The sequence below is a fragment of the Sphaerodactylus townsendi genome, linkage group LG02, assembly GCF_021028975.2.
Source record: "Sphaerodactylus townsendi isolate TG3544 linkage group LG02, MPM_Stown_v2.3, whole genome shotgun sequence".
NCBI classification, from domain to species: domain Eukaryota; kingdom Metazoa; phylum Chordata; class Lepidosauria; order Squamata; family Sphaerodactylidae; genus Sphaerodactylus; species Sphaerodactylus townsendi.
In genome coordinates this window covers 163,311,481-163,336,320 of record NC_059426.1, presented here as the reverse complement: position 1 = coordinate 163,336,320, position 24,840 = coordinate 163,311,481, and the positions used below count along the sequence as shown (strand labels likewise).

The window sequence follows — 24,840 nt, the reverse complement described above, 5'->3', positions numbered from 1 at the left end:
TTTGCCTTGCTAGTTATGTTCTAATGGTCTTGAAAACCCCATGATTTTAAACAAAGCTATAAAGCAATCAAGAGAAGTAAAGAACCAATTTGACCACAACACGGAAATATAATGGAGAATGTGATTTATGGTGTGAATCTTGTCTAAATGGTAAACTTGGGGGGGATTTGATCTACATTTCTCACTTAAGGAAGAGAAAAGGGAACAAGTTTGAGGAAACAGAGGTAGAATTTCTCCTGAGGTCAACCATCCAAATCTCAGATTAAAGAAGTTCTAGCTAAGCTTCCCGTTATTTCACAATAGCATCAGTGTGAAATAGTCATTCTGAAACCCAATGCATTCCGTGCATAATGGACCGCAGTTAGAGGCCATTGTCCAATTCCTCATCTAAACAATTTTCTGAAAAACTGCTGAAAGCCCATCAGTGTTCCTCAGCGTGACAGTAAGTAATGAAGAACCAACTTCCCCCAAATGTACCTTTCTGACTGCTGAACATCTTCTCTGTAATATGAAGATGCAGAGGGCTTTAGGATGTGTTCTTGGTCAAACAATTGATTCAAACAAGGCCCAGCAGAACTGCAAGAATCCTGCACGAGGATGCATACCTTCTGAGGACCATTTTGCATGGAATGTTTACCTCGGGGCTCTTCACTGTGCCATGGGGTCTCCTCATGTTTCTCTGTTTACACAAGAGGAGGCACTCACTCCTTGCTGTGCAGCTTGTCTGCTGACGTCTCCTGGGTCTGCTTTTCCTGGTTCTCTTAAGTCTGCCCGTCAACTCACTCTTAAAGGGACAGATCTCATCATACCCAATAGTCTCAAGATCGCTGGTTTTGTAAAAGTCTTTAAATTACTGTTATATCAATATTGCTATTATTGCAGTTATGTCGGTATTGTACCCTTTCCAAAAATAAGTTTCCTGCCATCCCAGCTCATTTCCGCATGGCAAAATTATACCTGTGTACCACCGTTTTTTAAAAATCTGAGTCTATTTTATCCCGGGGTGTCTGTTTGCAGTGGTGGCCGTTTTTTGAAGGAATCCAGTGAAGACCGTGAGGAAATACTCCAGCTTGTTTTGCATGAGCCTGGGACTTCTGTATTTATTTTGGAAGTATATCTGAACATGTCTGGTGTCCTGAGTTCTAATTGGCTATTGTTTTTGAGTGGCAGCCTGAATGAATGTCAGGTGGGGAGATTAGGTGGCTAGGCGGGAAAAATAAACCAGTCCTGCTCCCAGTTGGTTTTCGCATGGTAGCAGGCTCCAGCAGGCTCACCCCAGTTTTTTTTTAAAAGGAACCTCCAATTTGGCTGTTTTTGAATATCGTGATGAGAGAAATATCGTGGGGCAAACCCGTTTTAGGACCAGAAATCATGCGGAATTCTTGGCTGCACAGGGATATTTTTCTTGCTCAACCCAGGATATTTTGACCATGTGGAAATAACCCCAAAGGATTATTTTCAAAGTGAAAATCAAATTAGGAAAACATTTGCTACAGCCATAACATAGATCATAGAAGCCTGCCTTACAAATGACTGCCAATGGCCAAAGATATTTAAAGATAACTGCAAAATAATTAGCAATACTAAAAGAGTTGACTTCTTGGCCTTACTTCTTGGGATTAATGTGCTAGCAAGGGAGCTGGATTTCCCTGGTTTTACCATCTTGCTCTTTACTAGAGGTATTATGCCATCTAGGGGCGGTATGATGTTAGTGTTAGTCAGGATCCTAAAAAACACTGCAGAAAAGCACAGCTACATAAGAACATAAGAACATAAGAACGAGCCTGCTGGATCAGACCAGAGTCCATCTAGTCCAGCACTCTGCTACTCGCAGTGGCCCACCAGGTGCCTTTGGGAGCTCACGTGCAGGATGTGAAAGCAATGGCCTGCTGCTGCTGCTGCTCCTGAGCACCTGGTCTGCTAAGACATTTGCAATCTGAGATCAAGGAGGATCAAGATTGGTAGCCATAAATCGACTTCTCCTCCATAAATCTGTCCAAGCCCTTTTTAAAGCTATCCAGGTTAGTGGCCATCACCACCCCCTGTGGCAGCAGATTCCAAACACCAATCACACGTTGTATGAAGAAGTGTTTCCTTTTATTAGTCCTAATTCTTCCCCCCAGCATTTTCAATGAATGCCCCCTGGTTCTAGTATTGTGAGAAAGAGAGAAAAATTTCTCTCCGTCAACATTTTCTACCCCATGCATAATTTTATAGACTTCAATCATATCCCCCCTCAGATGTCTCCTCTCCAAACTAAAAGAGTCCCAAACGCTGCAGCCTCTCCTCATAAGGAAGGTGCTCCAATCCCTCAATCATCCTCGTTGCCCTTCTCTGCACTTTTTCTATCTCTTCAATATCCTTTTTGAGATTGGAGCTATTAAGAGAAGAGAATTAACTCCAACAGGGCCCATGGCACAAGTGTGCTCGGCAGGTATGCTAAAAATACTGTGGGCTCAACTAGATGACATGACATAATGGAGATCACATGTGACATCAGGGAACTAACGTTCCCAAGTACTGCAGGCTGGATTTGGCTCACAAGTACAAAGTGGGGCTGAAGGAATTGTTTCAGCCTTTCTTCCCAAGACGTTGTCCGCACTGTGGAGCTACATGAATACTGACCCCCAACCTGACTCATGTTATATATAGCGTCAAGTATAGGTGGGAAATTTTGGACTGTGGTTTGCTTGAACAATAAGAGCCTCTTAGGTACCGGGATGGTTATTGGATTAAAAAGAAAACAACAAGGAAAAAACCCCAAGCTCTGCCCACTTGTTGCTGGAACTACCGTGTTTCCCCGAAAATAAGACAGTGTCTTATATTAATTTTTGCTCCCAAAGATGCGCTATGTCTTATTTTCAGGGGATGTCTTATTTTACTGTGTTCTGTTCGTCGGGCATGCTTCCAAACAAAAACTTTGCTACGTCTTACTTTTGGGGGATGCCTTATATTTTGCACCTCTACTACGTCTTATTTTCAGGGGATGTCTTATATGTGGGGAAACAGGGTAGCAACACCAGCCACACCATCTCGGATTCATTCACTTGCTCCTCAACCAACCTCACATATGCAATCAAATGTCAGCAATGCCCCTCTACTCCCTATATTGGTCAAAAAGGCAAAAAAATAATTGCCACAAGGCAAAACAAACAAACAAACAAATCTGACATTAAAACCACAATATTCAAAAGCCTGTGGGAGAACATTTTAATCTTCAAGGTAATTCTGTTGCTGCCCTTTAAGTGGCAATCCTCAAAAAAACAATCCAAGGAGAAATTACAATGCCAGAGGCTGAACTTGAAACAATTCATAAATTTGAAAAAATGGACCCCCCAGGAGTGAACAGGGTTCTTATCTGACTACGGGTGCTATTTTTCATCCCCCAGACATTTCCCCTCTGCTCTAATTAAATTGATTATAATATACATTGTTCTTTTGCATCCTTTACAAGCATTATTTACATCATCCCTCCTGTCTTCTGAGATAAAACATCTCAGAGATCTCCATTCCTACTGTGTCTGACAAAGGCCCCTTCCGCACATGCCGAATAATGCACTTTCAATCCACTTTCAATGCACTTTGCAGCTGTGCAGAATAGCCAAATCCACTTGCAAACAATTGTGAAAGTAGACTGAAAGTGCATTATTCTGCATGTGCAGAAGGGGCTAAAGGCATGTTTGACTCTTAAAAGCGGGTACCCTGGAACTCTTGTTGGTTTCCAACATGTTACTGGGCTAGAGCAGGGGTCTGCAACCTGTGACTCTCCAGATGTTCATGGACTACAATTCCCATCAGCCCCTGCCAGAAATTGGCCATGCTGGCAGGGGCTGATGGGATTTGTAGTCCATGAACATCTGGAGAGCCACAGGTTGCAGACCCCTGACCTAGACTCTGAGATTTATCCCATATCTCCTCTTTAAGAACAGGGTTTAATAAGCAAAGTTAATTTGGAATATTCATATCTTGCAGTCTCAGTATATCCATCAAGAACATGTGATGAGCTCTGTTGCATCAGCAGCCTTCCTCTGACACTGCCTCCTGGCACTGGGATTCAGAATCCGACTGCCTGAGTGTGGAGATTCCTTTTTAGTCACCATGGCTAATAGCCACTGATAGGCCTATCTTCCATGAATCTGTCTAATCCCTGTTACAGCTGACTGAAATGTATAAACCTCTATCTTGTCCCTCTTGGGCCTCTTCCGCACATGCAGAATAATGCACTTTCAATGCACTTTGCAGCTGGATTTTACCGCGTGAAATGGCAAAATCCATTTGCAAACAATTGTGAAAATGGATTGAAAGGGACCTTAGGCTTAGAAGCATAGAATGATAGAGTTGGAAGAGACCACAAGGGCCATCAAGTCCAACCCCCTGCAACACAGGAACACACAATCAAAGCACTCCTGGCAGATGGCCATCCAGCCTCTCTTAAAAACCTCCAAAGAAGGAGACTCCACCACACTCTGAGGTAGTGCAGTCCACTGTCAAACAGCCCTGACTGTCAGGAAGTTTTTCCTGATGTTTAGGTGGTCTTCTCTTTTCTAAACTGAAAAGTCCCATACTTTCCAGCCTTTCCACATAGCGACAGTGCTGTAACCCCTAACCATCTCAGTTGATTTCTTCTGCTCTTTCCCCAGCTTTAAAATGTCCATTTTCAGATATGGTGACCAGAACTGTACATGGTATTCCAAATGAGGCTGCACTATTGATCTATACAGGGAACTAAAATATTGTTCAGTTCATGAAACAACTACAGATATACTTAAAACAAGGAGACAAACTTACATCAAGTCATGGAGGTCATTAATGTTGGTCACCATAAGTTCCACAAACTGGGGTTGGTTGTTTTCCCTGTCCCATGCCAGGAATGCTTTCTCAAAGCTGTAAGATAATAATGTATTACTTCATTTTTTTAAAAAAAATAGCTGGTAACCAGGGATAAACAACATTGGAAGTTCACAAAAAAATTCAGGCATCATTGTCCATTGCTTTGGAAATACAGTGACCCATTCCAAGAGCCAAAGGACAAGGAAGATGCCATCAATTAGTTATAGGGTCAGAATAGATGTGTATTGTTAGCTTATTAAAAAGATTATTTTACAGTGTACAAAAGGACTTGACAAATAACGCTGAACAGATCTATCATTGGCATTGCTGCTAAATTGGCATTCTGACCCACAGAATAGGGACATTTGCATTCTTCTACAATGAGAAAATACCCCCACCCCCCAAAAAAAAAAGTTTCCAGGAAGGGAGGAATGTGATCTTGGGATGCTGTGTCACAAGACCTCAGCCACTATTTTAAGGGAGGTTGGAGGATGGGAGAGCAGTGGAAGCTGCTGCCAACATGTAAGCCAAACAGTTGAAGAGTAGTAGTAGTAGTAGTAGTAGTAGTAGTAGTAGTAGTAGTAGTAGTAGTAGTAGTAGTAGTAGTAGTAGTTTGGATTTATATCCCCCCTTTCTCTCCCATAAGGAGACTCCAGGTGGCTTACAAGCTCCTTGCCCTTCCTCTCCCCACAGCAGACACCTTGTGAGGTAGGTGTGGCCGAGAGAGTTCTGAGAGAACTGTGAGTAGCCCAAGGTCACCCAGCAGGAATGTAGGAGTGCGGAAACACATCCAGTTCTCCAGATTAGAATCCACCTGCTCTTAACCATTAAACCACACTGGCAGTGGTGTTGTAAGAAGGAAGCAGGGGAGGATATAATGGGGCTCCGCTATGAATCAGTGGGGTGGGTGACTGAAAGATGGTGTTACCCAGCTTAACAGTATACGAATTTATTTTTATATAGAAATGGGGAATTACTTGGCTTGGCAATGCGAGCGGTAGGCTGGGAGGGGATCTTTTTGGACAACTATACCAGAAACAGCTTGAAACGTATCCACAGAGAATGCAAAAGAGACCAAATTGCAGTTTAAATATTTTTATATAAGTTTTGGTTGCAAACAATCACACAGTTAGATGTTAAGGCTCATACACACAGTTCCTAGATATATAGATAGGGAGGAAGAGGATAGTTTTGGATGATAGAATGGGAGTTGGGGAAGCAGGGGACTTATACGTTACCTAAAATCTGCAGAGAAGTTCCAGAAGAAGGCAAGGATCTCTAAGCCAGCATAGGGACCCAAGCGAAGGGCGATATATCGTGTCTTAAACCACCGTGACAAAGAGAGGTTCAAGCTAGTATTGAGCACTGAGGCTCTGGTGTGCAGTATTTTTATACCCCTTTGCGCAGGTAAGGCGGGAAATTCAAATTTAGGTTTCGTTTCTTTGCAACTGCTTGGGGTTTCCTTGCTGGGCTTGCGGGGTTGAGCTAATTAACAGCTCTATCCATTATCTCTACTTCCCAGGACAATAGGGCCAATTGGTCCTAGATTATATCAGTGAAACCTTGAATGGTTTATGCAGAGGTGCTTCCTAAAGTCTCTGCCTTGAGTATTCAAATTTGGTTGAGGCTTGAGTGAATCAGGAAGGGATCTTGTTGTTAGGGGAATCATATCTAGAGGTTGAGGAAATGCATGGAAGAAGCAATTGTTTGAGGAAATGGTTTTTCAAAGGTAACGTCCAGTATCAGGGAGTTTTCCAGGATTCATTATATCAGAACAGCTTAGCGGGGTGTGGTAATCAAGATATGCCCATGGTCAATGAGGCTTCCAGATTCTATTGCCTGGAGTAACTCATGCATTGATTTAGTTTTGCAAACAGACCTTTTGCCTTTGGCCTGTTTTTAGATGGACACTCTGCTACCTACACATACAAACATGGAAACTGGCATTTTATAGCACACAGTGTAAGGAATAATATGAAAATCCAATATTTCATAAGGCAGGGGATGAAGGCCATGCTAACAATGGGATCTCTCCCTGCCAGCCTTGTGAATATACCTAAACAGCATTTCCACAAACAATGACTTGTAGCCTTCCATGCCGCAGGGATTTTTTGTTTGTTTGTTTTTAATTGCCAATTGAATAAAATTAAGCAATGGCAAACTGTGAATCAGGTTCTCTGAACTGTCAGCTTTCTCTTTTTTTTAAGTGAACCTCTCACCGCTGATATTGGATCTGACTGCAGAGCATAAAAAATTATACAACTCCAAAACTACAGAATGAAATATTTTGCACAAGAACCCAATCTTTTATTATACGTCTACATATGGCTAGTAATGTGGATTCTCTGAGTCTTAATGCATTACGGGGTTTAATCAGATCTACAATTACTTAATGCATTACGGGGTTTAATCAGATCTACAATCCAAACGAAAAGTAAATTCAAGACCTATAAACTCAATTTGACCCGTTAAGTTAATTACACCCTTGCACTTCCAGTAACGTTTCATACGTGCTGCGAGTTCACAATCAAGAGCAAGTCATTTTCTTCCCATTCTGCCATATTTGATTGCTTGGAGCATTTAATAGCAAAACAACCCACTCGGCTCAGCTCCTTGCAGCGTGAAATTTCAAAGGTTAATGTGAAATTATTTTTAGTCTTCTCATTTGGAGCTGGTTCAGACGGAAAGATCCTTTTTTTTGCTTTTAAGCTTTCCGGGAGCACCGGCGCGTGAGTCTTAGTTCCATTTCGAAAAGCACCACAATGTGGAGTTAGAAGTAAATATCCACCATGGCATAAGGGGATGCTCTCTGCTTCCCAACTATGACCAGGTAGGCCCATGGGAATCTTACTGATGGCCTCTGCCGAGGAGGATCTATGCTGCCTTCAGAGCTCAAATAGGAGGATCAGAATTTCAGCCATTTTTTTCTCACGTTCTCTGCGCCCTCAGCCTCGTTCTCATATTGCTATTCAGGAAGGGGAGAGTTAAGAGAAGATTATGTGTTGGCTGCCTAGTGATCAATTTCAGAGGTATATGGGGGAAAATTGTGCCCAGAGACAACTCCTTCTCTGGGCACCCCTCCGGTGCCCCCCACACGCCGGGGGTGGGGCTCAGGGGTGTGGCCTTGCTCCCGAGCCTCACCCTCTCTGGGCTCCCTGCATCCCGCCGTCTGCTCTCCCCAGAGCCTGGGGAAGAGCAGGAGCTGGCCTCCAGGGACATGCTCCAGGGCCCTGACCCCGCCCCCCGTGTTTTTAAAAGCATGTCCCTGGAGGCTGGCAGCTGCTCTCCCCAGGCTCTGGGGAAGGCAGAAGCTGGCCTTAAGGGAGATCAGGAGGGGGGCAGTTTCGTCACATGGGGGCGTCTGGAAAGGTGTGCACCCAGGGACATGGGTGTCCCTATGTCCATAGACCGGTACGCCCCTGACCTATTCTCACTTCTTCCTCCAGGCCATACCACAATCATTCAGATCACTGTTCAGCTCACTTTTTCTTTGCCAGTCATTAAAAGGGAGCCAACATTCCGATAGACTGTTCATCAAGTCGCTTCAACTCTGAATAACAGGAGGAAGCAACACTCCCACAGGCCGTGCATGTGCACGAAATTTCAGTCGGTCTGATCCTCACCACTGAACATGTCCAGTAAGAAATTCATGACAACCCTTGAAACAGGTGCATTGTTTGGGGGAGATGCTAATCCTGAGAAGATCACGGCTTTCTGATAGCATGGACAAGTGATACTCTCTGTCCTGCTTGCACCAGCGTAAGGGGCACACACCCCACTGCTGGGGAGCAGCATTTTCATGGAGCTTTGCTGTTGGGCTGATGGCTGTCGCACAGCAAGCCTCTTAGGAGGTGTATTGGCTGCACCACGGCTGTGCCGTCCCTGTCCACGATGCAGCTACACTCCCACCAAACTGCACCGTTAGCATTGTAGATTTCTAAACGTGCACTCTTGCATTCTTGTTTTAACATTCCAATTTAATAATTTCGCCCTATATCCTTGAGAAGAGGCAAGAAATGAATGAATGTTGTTTTGTTGAGACTTGATTCGTACAGGACCAAGTTGAAGATGGGCGGGACCAGAGAAGGTAAAGAAGAAGAGCAAGTCGTTAGCCCAGATGAGCAGCCCTCTGCTTGCCTGGGTAGCAAACAGCACGTTTGATCCGGAAGCTTTCACAGAGATCAGAACTTGTCACATGATTTGCTCTGACCTATTAATGCTCAAGACTCTTCCCATTGGTCTGGTTGGAAATCTTGCAGTTCTTCTTTGGTCTGGGCTTAGTAGAAGTGTGAAACTGCATCCACGCCTTTCAAAGGCACCTTCCGCACCTGCAGAATAACGCACTTTCAATCCACTTCCAATGCACTTTGAAGCTGGATTTTACTGTGCGGAATAGCAAAATCCTCTTTCAAACAATGGTGAAAGTGGATTGAATGTGCATTATTCTGCAGGTGTGGAAGGAGCCAATGTTTAGAATTGGAATCCCCTGCATGTGCAGGTTAGGGTAACCAGCTTCTAGAGATTTGGGGAGTGGAACCTGAAGAGGACAGGGTATGGGGAGCACGGGGACCTTAATGGGGCAAAGTACCATAGGATCCACCTTCCAAAGCAGCCATTTTCTCCAGCTGAACGGAAGCAACCTGCGTTGCTGTCATACCTTCACACATTTTTTTCCCACTCACCTTCCTCTGATGCGTAGTTATGCGGGCTCTCCACAGTCATGCTGTGCCCCTGCATGGCTATGCAGCAGAGGAAGGTGAGTGGGGAAAAAAGGAAAGTGCGGCCAAGTAACACGCTTCCCGAGGCAGCCGTTTGCTCATGAGCGGCTGCAACCCACATTAAAACCAAAGAATCACAGATAGTGCGATTCTTGAATAACCCGTTGGGGGGAAAATGCGTTAGGGGTGGGAACCATGCGAAGTTCCCCCCAAAACAGGTTTTATCCTATTGTTACCCTGGGTTAATTGGCTCGTGCAGAAGCCACACGGCTCTGAACTCCATGCCTCGGTTCTGACCCATGAAAAGAAGCAGAAGTTACCGGGGGACGAATGCTAACACTTCTTTTACACTGATTTCGAGCGTTGCCCCTTTCAAGCTTTCACAGATGTTGCCAGATGTCTTCACATGTTGTCCAACCATCTAGATGAAAGAGGAAGGGAGTTCATCAAAAAACAGAAACAACAGTTTTGTTAAACATGCTGCTATAACACTGATTGACTTGAGTACTGTGGGCAAGTTAAACCTTACTTTCCTAGATGTGGCTGTTACAGAATGACCACATCTGCTGTTCCAGCATCTGCTATTTGACTTCCTGGTTGTTGAAAATATACAATAATCTTACAGGAGGGGATTACTCATGAGAGAGGGCCAAATAAACCCACACATCCTATGTTATTTTTTTCTCGCCCTCCCCAGTTTCTTTTGAGGTATTATCTAATTGAAACGACTCAGCCCAGAAAAAACTGGGAGAATGAAACTCACCTGGTTTCATTATTTTGCATTCCCTGACACTAGTGAGAACTCCCCGCCTTTCTTACTGTTTAAAGGTGGGTGGGCGTCATTCTGGCTGCAAAGCCTCTCTCTCTCCCTCTCCCTCTCTCTCTCCCACTCTCCCTCCCTCTCTCTCCCTCTCTCCCTCCCTCTCCCCCCTCTCTCTCCCTCCCTCCCTCCCTCCCTCTCTCCCTCCCTCTCCCTCTCCCCCCTCTCTCTCCCTCCCTCCCCCTCTCTCTCCCTCCCCCCTCTCTCTCCCTCCCTCCCTCCCTCCCCCTCTCCCTCCCTCCCTCCCTCCCTCCCTCTCTCTCTCTCTGGATTTGCCATAGGCCTGTAAGCAAATCCCCACCCTACCCCATTAAGTGGCTTTTCTAATAAACCTGCTCTTTCCCCCTCCCCCATTTCAAAAGAACTCTGAAAATCAGTTGCCTATTATGTCTGTGACACAACTGACGGCAGGTTTAATTCGCAGCTATGGTAGCAGTGTTAAAAGTTGTAATAAGCTCCATTTGCTACTATGTTCAATGAGGACATAACTAACATAAATTAGCACAGTAGGCAACACCTACATACCAGAAGGTAACGTTCCAGTTTCCTTGGAATCAAAGAAAAGGCATGTACTAGGCATAATCTAAGCAAATACCATTTGAATATCAAGGGAGAGCGATGAGCAGTATTGGCTTTGCGGAGCTTCCGGCCGTTCTTTCGAATCCCACTTTCTCTCAGTCAGCACCAGAATATTGTCCAAGTATACCTTTGTTTTCTCCTGTAGATAGACAAAGAAGCCACTCAACATCATTGTCTGCAGATCAGCCAGTTCCTTGTTCCGCATCTTGATTGTGTTCTAGTCAGGGGCATACCACCAAGGGGGACATATGGGGTCGAATGTCCATTTAGTCATACAGGGGGGCGGAAAATCACTTCCACACCCCTCCTCCTTCCCCCCCATTGCTGTGTTCAGATTTGTGAGTTGGGGCATGTTCTATAATGTGATGGTGACTTTGAGATGACCTGATGCAAAAATAAGTTGTTTGGTTGTGGTGAGCGAGGGCCATCCCCCTCCATACTGGCGGCCCCTGGAAAACTCAGATTTGGCACCGGGCCACATTTTTCCGAGATACACCTCTGGTTCCAGTAGAATAGTTTTCAAAATTGTGTTCCAGTGAACCCTCCGTTTCCTCTCTCCCACCCACACAAAGTTTTATCAAGGCTTTCTCAATGTGGTCAGTACCAGCAGGCATCTTGGCCACCACTATCAATCTTCCCCTGAAATCCAGGAGATTATTGGGCATATTCTGGAGATCATGTACAATCAGATCTAATGAGATCCAACGAGCTTAATTCATATGCATCAACAGATTATGCACCCCTAGAACAGGGGTCTCCACAGGCACATTGGCATGTGCCGATGTAACCCCCATGCTTAGAATGGGTTGACCAGAAAAGGGTGGAGACTCAAAGCAGCAGAAGGCTGCAGAGCTCATGTAGTTTGGAGGAGACAAGGCTACCAGACTCGGACCTTGATTTGTATAAGCCCTTAACACCTTGTTAAGGGCAACTGCAATGTTGTTGGGAACTGAGTGGGAAGGAGTAGTTGTTTTGTTTTTTGCTATGTTGTAAATGTTGGAGTTTATTGTTTCAGGGCTTGCCTTTCTGTAGTTTGTGAATAGGGTGAGAGTTCTCCTGGAAACCTTCATCATGTTGAATCCTGTTCATCAAGCCCTTGGAGTCTTCAGGAGCCAACTCAGTTGCAAAGAAGAAATGGACTTGGCAGTATCAGTAGACTGTAAATATAAGGACTTGAAAATGCAACCTGAACAGGACCTTGAAGTGTGATGTTAAATGTTGATGTTATATGTTAAGAAAGTAAACCATTTTGTTTTTAAAAATTTGTTGTTGCAAACTCATTCCAAGTTCTGCCCCACAGAACCCACAGATAGAGGCTACACCGACACCTTTTGCAGAGTCCACCAGGTGGGGTCATGTGGGGAATTTGCTCAGCAAGATTTAGATTTGCCATTGGAGATACAGTTGACTGTGCAGGTTTCTAAAACTGCCACCACAGCATAAGGACCTTCACTGTGTAATATTGTCAACTGCCAGGTGGTAGTTGGAGATCTGGAATCACAACTGGTCTCTAGATGACAGAGATCAACCTCCCTAGAGAAAATAGCTGCTTTGGACAGTGTACTATATGCCATTATATTCTGCTGAGGTTCCTCCACCCCCAGATCCTGCCTTCCCCCAAATCTCCAGTTGTATCCCAACCAAGAACCGACAACCTTTTCACTGTGTGACTGAAAGTGAGGTCTGAGGAAAAGCCATTTGTGGCTATTAGCTCATGCATGGTATGCTGTGACAGAATTCCAAAGGTGTCCACCAGCTGAAAAAGGTTGTGACACTGTTCTACAACAATACAATACAAAACAATACTGTTCTACAACAATACCCAGAATTCTCTACAGAATCCTGCAGAGATTCCATGGCAAACATTTAGGCATGCTTTGTTGACAAGACAAAAATTATCCCTGAATGTATGTAGCTCAAAACATTCAGATGAATCATGACCAAGATGTAGAACAGGGGGGTTGAACTCATTTGTATGAAGGCCGCTGGTCTTCACTCAGAATTCCTTTTGGAGCCCTTGTTGAGATGTACAGTCTAGAAATAGATCAGGGATCGGTGATCCACAGAAGTGCAAGGTAGAGAACATCTCATCCTATACCAGGGGTAGGGAACCTGCGGCTCCCCAGATGTTCAGGAACTACAATTCCCATCAGCCCCTACCAGCATGGCCAATTGGCCATGCTGACACAAACTGATGGGAATTGTGGATTCCTATCTGGAGAAACCCATAGAGATTCTATCCCCTACTCTAAATGCATTTCCTGTAGGAAAATTAAATTTTAAAGGGATTTATTTAAGGGCATCCCCTGAGCTCATATCATTAGGCTGTGGAATAGAAACCAGTAGAGGTAAATATTGGAATTTGGAATGCTGGTACTCTTGATATATGGCCGAAAATTTGAAAACTGAAGCATTACCTTTACAGAATTAATATAATCATCTTTCAATTGAGCCATAGCTTCTGGAGTTAACAAGCTGGGCAGGTCTTCAATTTTTAAGTCTGGTTTGAGATCCGGATGTCCTAAGAACTCTTCACTGAAAACAAATCAATACGTTATGTCTGATGTACGCACATTAGGATTCATCCACTGGCAACCCTTGAGCTACCTGGTGAACCCAGCCAGGTGTCTCTGCCACCTTAACAGGTCATAGCAGTAACAGCAGTGGAAGAAGGGGTATAGCTCTCCACCCAGTTTAATACCAGTTTTCTCTTTTTCTTCTTCCCTTCGCATTCACTTCATGACCCAACTGGAGAAAAATACATCTCTTCCTTCATCATTCTCATAAAATGGTGGCTGCATTCTTTCCCAGTGGGTTGGGGGTTGGGGGTGGGCAGAATGAACCTCTCACTACTGGTGAGAACTAGACTCGATACGAGAACCCATGCTTGATAGGAGAATCTGAGCACGCACAGTCCAGCACCCAGGATCAGGCTTTCTTTCCCCCACCCTCTTCCCAATGCCCACAGCTCTTGGGAAGGGAGGTTGGGGGGAACGATCCTGTGGGCTGGACTTAGCAGACTCCATCCAGTACCCAGGATCGTTCTGTCCTTTCCCACCATCTCTCTTCCCTAGGCTTGCATGTCTTGGAAAGGGAGGTGGAAGAAATGAACCTGCATGCGCAGGACCCAGGATCAGGCTCTCCCCGCCCCCGCTTGCTTCTTGGGAGGAAGGGTGAACGAGGAATTGGCCGGGCTGTGAGGAACACGGTGGAGCCAATTGCCGCGCAGGACTCACTTCCACACATGGCTTGGTTGGAACTGAGTCCTGCGTGGCGGTTGGCTGGAAATGAGTTGTCTCCATGTTCTAAACCTTAGCGTATTATGTCTTAGGTCCAGGATATATTCCACTGACATATACAGTCCACCCTCTAAACTTTCAAGCATTTATTGTTTCCAGGGGAATTGATCTGTGTAATTCCAGGAGCTCTCCAGTTGTTACCTAGAGGGGAGGGGGCAACCCTAATGTCCATACATTACACAAAATCATAGTCAAGGTTCCCTGTGGTTAAGACACGGACTTCAGAACTTAACTTCAGGACCCGGTTTAAGTAACCACTGTTAGTGGAGAGGCCTCCATCCAGTTAATCACACAGTTGAATTAAATCAAAGTTTCACGGGATGTCTGAACTGAGCCAGAGTATGAATTAGTCATACAGAAAAGTATGGTGTCATAAGGTTTCCCTGAACCCCGCCCCCTCATGTAGACAATGGTTCCTTTCAAAGTGCAAGATGGAGAAGCATTTCAGCCGATGTTCTCGTTTACCCTTCCCAACAGCCAGTGGTGGGATCCAAAAATTTTAGTAACAGGTTCCCATGGTGGTGGGATTCAAACTGTGGCGTAGCGCCAATGGGGCTGGGTGGGGCATGACGGGGGCATGGCCGGGCATTCTGGGGGCGGGGCGTTCCTGGGTGGGGCTGTGGCAAGAACGCAGCCGCTGCACCGGTCCTTGGGCGGGAAACGAATGCACGCAGGCGCAGGCAGCCACGCACGCCGGTGCACCTCCTGCTAGACTGCTTCAAGTTCTCCGCGCTACTGCTGAGAGGAGGGGCGTAACTAAGGCAAAAATCACGTGGCAAAATCACCAATTAGTAACCCCCTCTTGGCACACACAAATAATTAGTAACCTACTCTCGGGAACCTGTGAGAACCTGCTGGATCCCACCTCTGCCAACAGCATGAACCAGGATGGTCCAGAGATGTCCCTTGTGTGTGTGTGAACCAAGCCTACAAGTTTCGTTTATTTAAGAAAATGTGTCCTCTGCTGTTTCTTTATAAAATGCATCAAAAATGTGTGAAATGTTTCTCCAAGTATGTCTGTTTCTCGCTCACTGCCAGTCCACACTGCTTCAGTGATACCTGCCTGGGACGGCAACTTAATAAAACTGGAGTGAAACATTCAGCTTCGTCACCTGCTTCTAATCTGGCCTGCCAATATCTCCTGGCAGATGCAATGCTTTGCAAAATGTCTGTGGTGTGTGTGTGTGTGTGTGTGTGTGTGCGCGCGCGTGTGTGTGTGTGAAGGGAAGGAAGAAATAAAGCTTGGTTGGCAGTGAAGTATTCAACAGCATGTCAGCACGGGATTTTAAAAAGAGAAAAACTGAGAATTGACTTGGCAGTCAAATCATGTGGTGCCATCAATGGCGTTCTTAACTGCAGGGGTTCCCTTTCTCGTGCCCTTTTTGAAAAGAATGCATCCTGTTGGCAAAGGGAGAATATCGCTTGCCTGTTTTCACATGAATTAGCAGAGTAAATAATATAGAGGGATGTAGGGTGTTGTTTCTGGGGAACTTTACTAAATAACAAAATTAAGTTACACTTAATTGAGGAACAGCAAACTCTACATATGCAAGTGCACTGCCTTGGTGTCTGTGCGGTCTACATGTGTCTGTGTGTCTGTTTCTCCTCTTTTGCTGGAAAAAGAAAAGAGAGATCTATCCAGAAGCTCATGTGATTCTGGGCATGTGACTTCAGAAATCATGTGATTCTAGGCATGTGACTTCTTGCTTGACTGAGGCAGATTCCACAGAGGCGCAGCTCCAAGGGGACAGGGTGGTGCGCAACGCACCGGGCACGCGCCTCTGTGGGGGCATGGTGAGGGCGTGGCAGGGGCGTTCTGGGGTGGGGCAGGATGGGGGCGGAGGATGCACCAGTACACTGGGAGCTTTCCCCCCTTGCTACGCCTCTGCCCATCAGCGGCTCCCACTGGTATATGTGATGCTGGTGGAGCCCTGGGGCGGTTCACATGCTGAGGTGCTAGTGGCCCCAAAGCGGCTGCAGCCCATGGAGGTGCCTCCATTTTCGGTCCCCACACTTACCTTCTCCCCCTGTGGAGCTCCGCAGGGAGAGAAGGTAAGTGTGGGGAACAAAAATGGAGGTGCTGAAAAGCGGCACCTCCAACCTGGTGCCATTCCAGAGGTGGGATCCAGCGGGTTCTCACAGGTTCCCAAGAGTAGGTTACTAATTATTTGTGTGTGCCGAGAGGGGGTTACTAATTGGTGATTTTGCCACGTGGTTTTTGCCCTACAGGTAATGCGCCCCTCACCTCCTCCAGCAGTAGCACGCCCTTGGAACTGGAAGCCCCGGAATGCCTAGCAGGAGGTGCACCCGGCGTGCATAGCAGCCAGCCCTATGCGCCCTCGCGATGCATTACGTTTCCCGCCCAGGACCGGCTTTGCTTGACTGTGTCCTTGCCCACAGCCCGCTTGGAGGATACCCGCCCGGAATGCCCCGCCCCCGGAATGCCCAGCCACGCCCCGTCGTGCCCCGCCCGGCCCCATTGGCGCTACGTCACAGTTTGAATCCCACCACCATGGGAACCTGTTACTAAAATTTTTGGATCCCACCACTGTGCCATTCCCACAGCGCCGGCAGGGAAACGCTGTGGGAAACAGTGGCTCATTCCGCACATGCAGAATAATGCACTTTCAAACTGCTTTCAGTACTCTTTGAAGCTGTGCGGAATGGCAAAATCCACTTGCAAACAGTTGTGAAAGTGGTTTGCAAACGCATTATTTTGCGTGTGCGGAAGGGGCCAGTGTTTCTGCCCCGGTGTGAGGGGGGGGGGGAAGCATGGAGCTGCCTCATTTTGGAGGCGCGGACAACCCGTGTGAACTGTAACACCCGAGGAGTTACATTTTACTGTCCCTGGAAGCTGTTTTGGCCCGTCACTTGAACTCCCACCTGAATGAAGCAGGCACTTGTCAAATCCTAACAAAACCAAAGGGCTCACCCATAACAAATAATGCTTTGAAAATGATTCCGTTCTTTGAAAGGATAAGCCCAACTAAACCTTCGTCAGGGCAACTCAGATTTTAGACACTTCCTCTAATTTCCTCGGAATGTTTTACTATTTTCTGGATGCCCTTCACAGTAAGGATGGGTTACCAACCCAGATAGAGCAATATGAAGACTTGACTTCTGAATTTCATATGCATGTTTTTCCAAGCATATCTGTACTATCTTAGGGGTTAGAAACTTGCTTTTTTGTGGGGAAAAAAAAATAAAAGAACGGTTTCTCAGAAAGCTATATTTTGTGACTAGTGCTACATTCTCCAGTATTGCTGTACAGAATAACATTCTCTCTCTCTCTCTCTCTCTCTCTCTCTCTCTCTCTCTCTCTGCCTGCCTGCCTGCCTGCCTGCCTGTTTATTTATTTATTTATTGGATTTTCAGACTGTCCTCCGCCAAAGGGCTCAGGTTGGTGTACAGAATAAAATTATAACAATAAAATCTATACAACTTTAATTCCATTTAAAAACTATCAACAATAATACTAAAAGGAACTTTATATAACAGCAGGTAGCGATAAAAGCCCCCCCCCCCACCTCTGAACAGAGCCCACCAGAGGCCTAGATGGTCTGGGGTCTCAGTCAACCCGGCTGGCCAAATGCCTGGTGGAACAGGTCTATTTTACAGGCCCTGTGGAAGCTCTGCAGGTCCCACAGGGTCTTGTTCTCCCTAGGGAGCCTATTCCATCAGAAAGGGACCAGGGCCGTAAAAGCCCTGGACCTAGTAGAGCCCAGCCGGATGTGTTTTGGGCCGCTGTTTACTAGGGATGGCAGGCCAAGCTTGGCATTTGGTGGGAGGGCTGGGGGCAGAAACATAGGGGGTTCGTTGGACATCTGTGACATCACTATATCACTTCTAAGTACAACCCAGTGGTGAGAAATCATAGCTCTAGGAATTGCCAGAAACTCTGTGGCAAATCGTATACCTGCTGCTGATTCCAGTGGCATAGCTACCACGGGGTGGGGTGAGGACAGGCACCCCAGGTGGACGCCATTGGGGTCACATGGGGGATGGAAAATCACCCCCACACCCCTCCTCCTTCCCCCTCACGCTGCCCCTCCAGGCCTGGCAGAGGCCGCTGACGGGATAGGCTTGTCTGGCCAGGCCTGGTGGAGGCCCCTCCCCAGCACTACCCCACCAGGCCACGCCCCCAGCTAAGGTAAGTGGGGCGCAGGGGCGGGCGGCGCGGGGGGCCCATAGGGCGGGGGAGCGGAAAACTCGGAGTCTGCCCCAGGCTCCATTTTCTCTAGCTACGCCCCTGGGTGATTCCTACAGCTAACCTATACCACTTTGGGGGTTTACCTAGTGACATTGGTGACATCACTTTTTTTTTTTTAAAAAAAAATTCTCCTATAGCCATTGTGAATCGCAGTGGGCAAAGAGGCCAGAAGAAGGCCTTCCACCAGGAGGTCTAGCAAACATACACCTTTCTGATGACAAGAAACTTACCTGAGATACACGTTATGAATCCAATTGAGTAATGCGTAGAATTCACTCAGCGTCAGGGTGTTATCTTCCAGGATGCCTTGCAAATGCACAGAGAGGGCTTTGTGGAAAGCTTCCATGTACGTATCACATACATTGTAATCCTGTGGGTAGTATTCTTGTATGTGAGACTTGACTTTTAACAGATCGTCTCTTATGGCAGTTCTGAGAGACTCTAAGTGCACAGAGAGCCAATACTCAGTATCTTCCTTTGAGGGTACTGGCACATTGGAAACCCTTCCCTTTACGCTCTGATTGACAGCTTCCTTCCAGAGGTCTCTCCAGTTTCTGGCTGAGCCCAGGGCTGCCGGTCCATCGGAGGAGGTGACCTTTGAGGTCTCAGAGTGAATTTCCTCTTCTGTTTCAATTAAAATCGCCAGAGAAGTCAATGCCTTTTCATCCAGACTGGAAAGATCCAGCATTTCTTGCACAATTTGCCGTATGACCTTAGAAATGTGATCATACAACAGCTCAATGTCCTTAGCCTTCACGGTGTATTCCTTGGGGTTATCTTCATATTTCTTGGAATCTCTCTCAACCAGAAGGTCCATTTCCAAATCCTTTATGTTTTCGAAGGCCTCCAACAATTGCCTTCTCTGAATAAGTGTATTTATTTCCATCACTGAAGGGGGGAAGGTGGAAGAGAAACATGGAGCATGAAAAAGGCTCGTAACAAGTTTCCGCTCTCTCTACGGCAGGGGTCCCCAAACTACGGCCCGGGGGCCAAATGTGGCCCCCTGAAGGCATTTATCCGGCCCGCCAGGCATGGTGGCGATGGCTCCATTCATGTGCAGTGGGGGCTCGAGGGAGAGGAGGAACCGGCCCCAACGGCTGTTGATTGCAGTTACATGATGGTACCCCCAAATCTCCATGCATTTTCTGACCCAGAGTTGGAAACCTTACATTAGCGTGCTTAGCGCCCTGCTCCAGCCCTTCCCTCTGGGATACTCCATGTGTGTTTGCTCTCAGGCTTTCTGTTCCGCCTCTCACTCCCACATTGGCATCAAGCTAGGCTGGTGAATCACTCGCTGGCTGCTAGGGAGGAAAGAACCCAGGAAGATACCTGATCCTGGGTTAGATGGAATGCTTCATTGGGAAAGTTCTGCTTTTTTTTACAGGGGAAGCTATTCCACAGCCTCCCCAACAATATTTGGAGCCCACCCTGTACTTGACATACTTTGGTCACTGTTCTAAAAATAGACCATAACAGAAAGGCTGAAAGGTGAAATCAAACATTTTGCAATCATTTGTGCATAGGAATTTGTTCATAGTTTTTTTTAGTCCGGCCCTCCAACAGTCTGAGGGACAGTGAACTGGCCCCCTGTTTAAAAAGTTTGGGGACCCCTGCTCTACGGGGTGGTTTGGAATAGTTCTTTGGAGGTGCACAGGCAGCAAACATTACACTAGAAGAATGAAAAGTTTCAAATTTCTCACTTTGACATTTCCCCCCCACATTCTTCTATGAGAACCATTCAAAAGCTGAAGCTCCACATTGGACATAGGACATAATATTGTCTAAAATCTCAGTTTACCTCAGAACCTTCCAAGTTTCACCTCAGGTTTTCCTCCTATCAAAGAATCTGTGAGGGTTCCCTCACCTACTATTTTTAATTTGTTGCCTACCTACACTGTAAGTTTTTCCTATCAAAACAGAACCTTACAAGCTGCACAGTTTGTGGAAGATTAGACTGTGTGGTTGGATCCAAACGTCCCCTTCTGAAAGGGGAAAGGGATATCAACCATCCCGCCCAGTTAGGGAAGTAATGCTCATAAGTTTCCCATGTCTACTATGGGTTCAACTCCCATGATATTTCTGAGGGGCCCCAATCTTCAGCATGTTTATTATATTTATTATTAATGGGAGTGCCAGCAACAACAGTGGTAGTGATAATATTTTCTATAAAATAATAAATTTATGTTAATAACAATAATAACAACAACAATAACCTTTGATTATTGATACCCCACCTTTCCCATCATCAAATAATGGCTGTGTAGCTTTAGAAGCCAGTGATTCTACTGGTTTCTGCATCACTTAAAAGGTTGGACAATAGTCAATTTCTTCCCTAAAGTGGGTGCCCTCAATTAATTGTCCTACCTTTGTTTCAAAACGCAATTAAAACAAACAGGTAAAGGGAGAGTAATGCAGCCCTGATTGCAAACAGAGTGGAAGTATCCCTTCCACAAAACTCGCCCCAAATTCCCATTTAATTTCTTATGACAATCCACGATATATCAAAACCGCAATGGGGAAGATCACGATGTGGAAGGGATAACTGCATATGGCATTATATCCCACTGGGGGCGTTTCCCCACTCACCCTGATCCCCCCTATGCCGCGCGCTGCTCTCAGCACGTGCCCGGGCGTCCCCACAAACGTCCCCACGGGCGTCCCCATCAAAAGGCGCCGTTTTCTCCAGCCCCAGGGATGCCGCGCGCTGAGGGGGCGCAACAGCAGCAGCTTTGGGGCGGCTGCGCCGTTGCCGCCCCTGTCGTGGGGAGTGCCCCAGGACCTCACGCTACATGAGGAGAGTAGCGCGGGGCTAACGGTAAGTGGGGAAAGGCCCCCAGATTCCCCAGGCTGTACCCCTAAATCCCCCAAAATTTCCCAACCTGGAGCTGGCAATCCTAGAAGTAACTCAAATAAATAATTTGTCTGGCAGGCATGGTTGTTACCAAGACTATTTAGACCTCTTGGAACATTCTAGAAATAAGCAGACATTTGTTATTGGCTCACTTTATAATTAAGCCATCATTCCTTCACCCAGTTTCACAACTTTGATGGGGCTTAGTTAAACATAGCCTGTGTTGGGACTAATGGTCCCACCCCCACCCCCAGATAGGGGTCAGGGGTCCCTGCCCCCCCCCCCGCCCACTCCATTGACCACCACTGCTCTGCATGGCAGCAGGGAATTTAAAAGCAACAATAACCTTGCAGCACTGTTTGTGTGGGACATCACTTCCGGTAAAAAAAGAAATGCAAGTGACATAGGGTAGCTCTAGGAATTGGTGGAAACAATATATAATCACTGGTAAATTGCTCGTAAAGCCATAGCATTTCTGGCAATTCTTAGCCTGTATCACTTGCCATTTTTTACTGGAAGCGAGGCGTTGCAGCAGCCAGCATCGTGGTCCTCCCAAATCCCTGCCCCCAGTTCTCCCACCAGTGGCCTGGCCTTGCCTGACAACCCTAGTCGAGAGCTGGCCACACACAGAAGGAACTGCATAACAATTCCCAGGCCCAGAGACCCAGCTTTGCACAGCCAATAAAATCAGCAGCAGCTCGGCAAAGGTGTAAACAGAACTTCCATTTCTTACCAGATAGTGGTTCTTTTTTATCATCTTCAAGCGTTTCACTTTCCTCTGAAAGATTTTTGCTTTCTCTGTGTGCCTGGATACGACCTTCTATCCATTTGGTTGCAAACCGTTTGCTGGATCTGAGGATCCCAGGCTCTTTAAAGGATTGTGAGATCTTTCTTCTGAAGCTCAGCATCGTAGCGAGAGGTTTGCTGGGGCTTGTAGTCTCCTTTTCCCCTTCATCATTTGAAGGTGGAGGATTTAGCTGGGCTGTGCAATTGCTGTCTTCGCTCTCTGTGGATTTCTCTGGAGATCCGGAAGGGCCTTATGACACAAATGTTTATATGAGAGATATGGGTCGATTCCACACTTACCATCTGCTGCGCGCTACTCTTGCCAAGTAGCATGGGGTCCCGCGGCACTCCCCACTACAGGTGTGGCGACAACGCAGCCACCCCGACGCTGCCGCTCTCGCACCCCCTCAGCGCGCGTCATTCCTGGCGCTCCTCAAAACGGTGCCTTTTGATGACCCCGCGTCGTGGGGAAGCCCGGGAGCGCACCAGAAATGACACGCGCTGAGAGTAGAGCGCAGCAAGGGTGGTCGATGGTAAGTGGGGAAATGACCATGGATACAGATCTTTCCCCTTCCTAATAAAAGGACAGCCAGTATCGTGTAATGGTTAAGAACAGGATCCAGGAAACAAAGGTTCTAATCCCCACTCTGCCATGGCAACTTGCTAGGTGACCTTGGGCCAGTCACACGCTCTCAGCCTTGACCTTGGCAAGTTTTTGGATGGGAGGCCTCCAAGGAATACTAGGGGCATGAAGCAGAGGCATACAATGGCAAGCCACCTTTGAATGTCTCTTGCTTTAAAAACCCTATGGAGTCACCATACCTCAGCTGTGACTTGACAGCCAAACAAACAAACAAACTTGACAGCCAAACAAACAAACAAACGGGTCACCCAGGGAAATATAATCTGCTGGTGGTAGATATGGAATGAACAGAAGTTCGTATTAATTCAGATACACAATTCACTTATGAAATTCTCTGATCAGGGTTGACAGCTCCAGGTTGGGAAATAACTGGAGATTTTGGGGGGTGGAGCTTGAGGAGGGCGGGGCTTGGGAAAGGGAGGGGCTTCAATGGGAAAGAAAGCCATGGAGCCCACCTTTCATAGCCACTGTTTTCTCCAGGTGAACTGATCTCTGTAGCCTGGAGATCGGCTGTAATAGTGGGAGATCTCCAGCCATGTTGGCAATCCTATCTCTGATACTGAATGTGGTGTCATCACAAGGCTGGGGCCATCTCAAGAGGTTCATGCATAGCACTCCCTAAATGTATTTGATGGAAACAGTAGCTGTATGGGACTCCCATTCAGTTCAAGAATGTGGAACAGGGCAATGAGGGATCAGTGTGTTTGCCCTAGGGACAAAAATTAGCTTTACCAGAGCACTTCTGGTCAGAAAAATGAAATTAAGGGGGGGGGGGCACAGGAAATGCTGTGTTTTCATGAGAACCTCACATCCGAGAATCCCCCACCAAAGAATCCCCTCACTCAAGAATCACCCATCCTTACTTACCAGCAGAAAATGTTGATAGCCTAAAGCAGTGGCAAACCTATGGCATGGGTGCCAGAGGTGGCACTCAGAACCCTCTCTGTGGGCATGCGCAAACAGAATCGCCCCCCACCCCCCACACATCTAGGCTGGCCTGGGCCACTGGGCTCAATTATTAGCATTAAACCTAAGACCTCGTTTTGGTGAAGCAGTGTAGGTAAGCGCGATTGCTTCAAAGCAAAGCAAAGCCACCGACTACCACCAAGCTTACTCCCGAGTAATGCACGCCTCGGAGCCAACCGTTTTTTCTAAACTAAAACCTCAGTATTCAGGTTAAATTGCCGTGTTGGCCCTTTGCGATAAATAAGTGGGTTTTGGGTTGCAGTTTGGGCACTCGCTCTCGAAAAGGTTCGCTATCACTGGCCTAGAGAATCCACTCTAATGGCGGCCACCTGGAGAAGGGGCAGAAAATAGAACGCTTCCTGCTTGCCGTAGTTCACACAGGTAAGCAGGATGTGTCTGAAACACAGGTTAAAAGGGAAAAGTCACTAATTTAGTGACCTTCATTTAACCTAGGTTCAACCAACTATAACGGGTTAGAAGCATTTGGGAAGTGAGTTCTGTGGGAACTTCTCCCCCATAAAGCCTTTTTCACACCCCTGTACCCGTTATATTTGGCCTGTGCCAATGTCTCACTGAATAGCAGATGCTAGGGATGATGGACTGCCACAAGAACATAAGAACATAAGAACAAGCCAGCTGAATCAGACCAGAGTCCATCTAGTCCAGCTCTCTGCTACTCGCAGTGGCCCACCAGGTGCCTTTGGGAGCTCACCTGCAGGATGTGAAAGCAATGGCCTTCTGCTGCTGCTGCTGCTCCTGAGCACCTGGACTGTTAAGGCATTTGCAATCTCAGATCAAGGAGGATCAAGATTGGTAGCCATAAATCGACTTCTCCTCCATAAATCTGTCCAAGCCCTTTTTAAAACTATCCAGGTTAGTGGCCATCACCACCTCCTGTGGCAGCATATTCCAAACACCAATCACACGTTGCGTGAAGAAGTGTTTCCTTTTATTAGTCCTAATTCTTCCCCCCAGCATTTTCAATGGATGCCCCCTGGTTCTAGTATTGTGCCATATCACTCTGTTCAGAAAATTCTAAAGTTTTCCTCCAACCTAAAAAGCCTCACTTCCAACTTAGAGGAGCTCTTCTGTCAGAAAGTGAGCCACTTAATTTGGAGGATATTTCTTGAAGCAGGAG

At 46.6% G+C, this 24,840-nt stretch overlaps 1 protein-coding gene across 1 annotated transcript in view; it reads right to left on the bottom strand.

Moving 5' to 3' along the window:
- The window catches only part of EXOC3L4 (exocyst complex component 3 like 4), a 58,297-nt gene extending 36,082 nt beyond the window's left edge, over window positions 1-22,215 (bottom strand). The window contains exons 1-6 of the mRNA XM_048484641.1: window positions 22,041-22,215; window positions 18,687-19,344; window positions 13,365-13,482; window positions 10,964-11,086; window positions 9,869-9,969; window positions 4,789-4,884 (exon numbers count right to left, since the gene is read on the bottom strand). Of these exons, the coding sequence (XP_048340598.1) occupies window positions 4,789-4,884; window positions 9,869-9,969; window positions 10,964-11,086; window positions 13,365-13,482; window positions 18,687-19,344; window positions 22,041-22,215 (1,271 nt within the window). The remainder of the gene's footprint in view (window positions 1-4,788; window positions 4,885-9,868; window positions 9,970-10,963; window positions 11,087-13,364; window positions 13,483-18,686; window positions 19,345-22,040) is intronic.
- Between the last annotated feature and the right edge of the window lie 2,625 nt (window positions 22,216-24,840).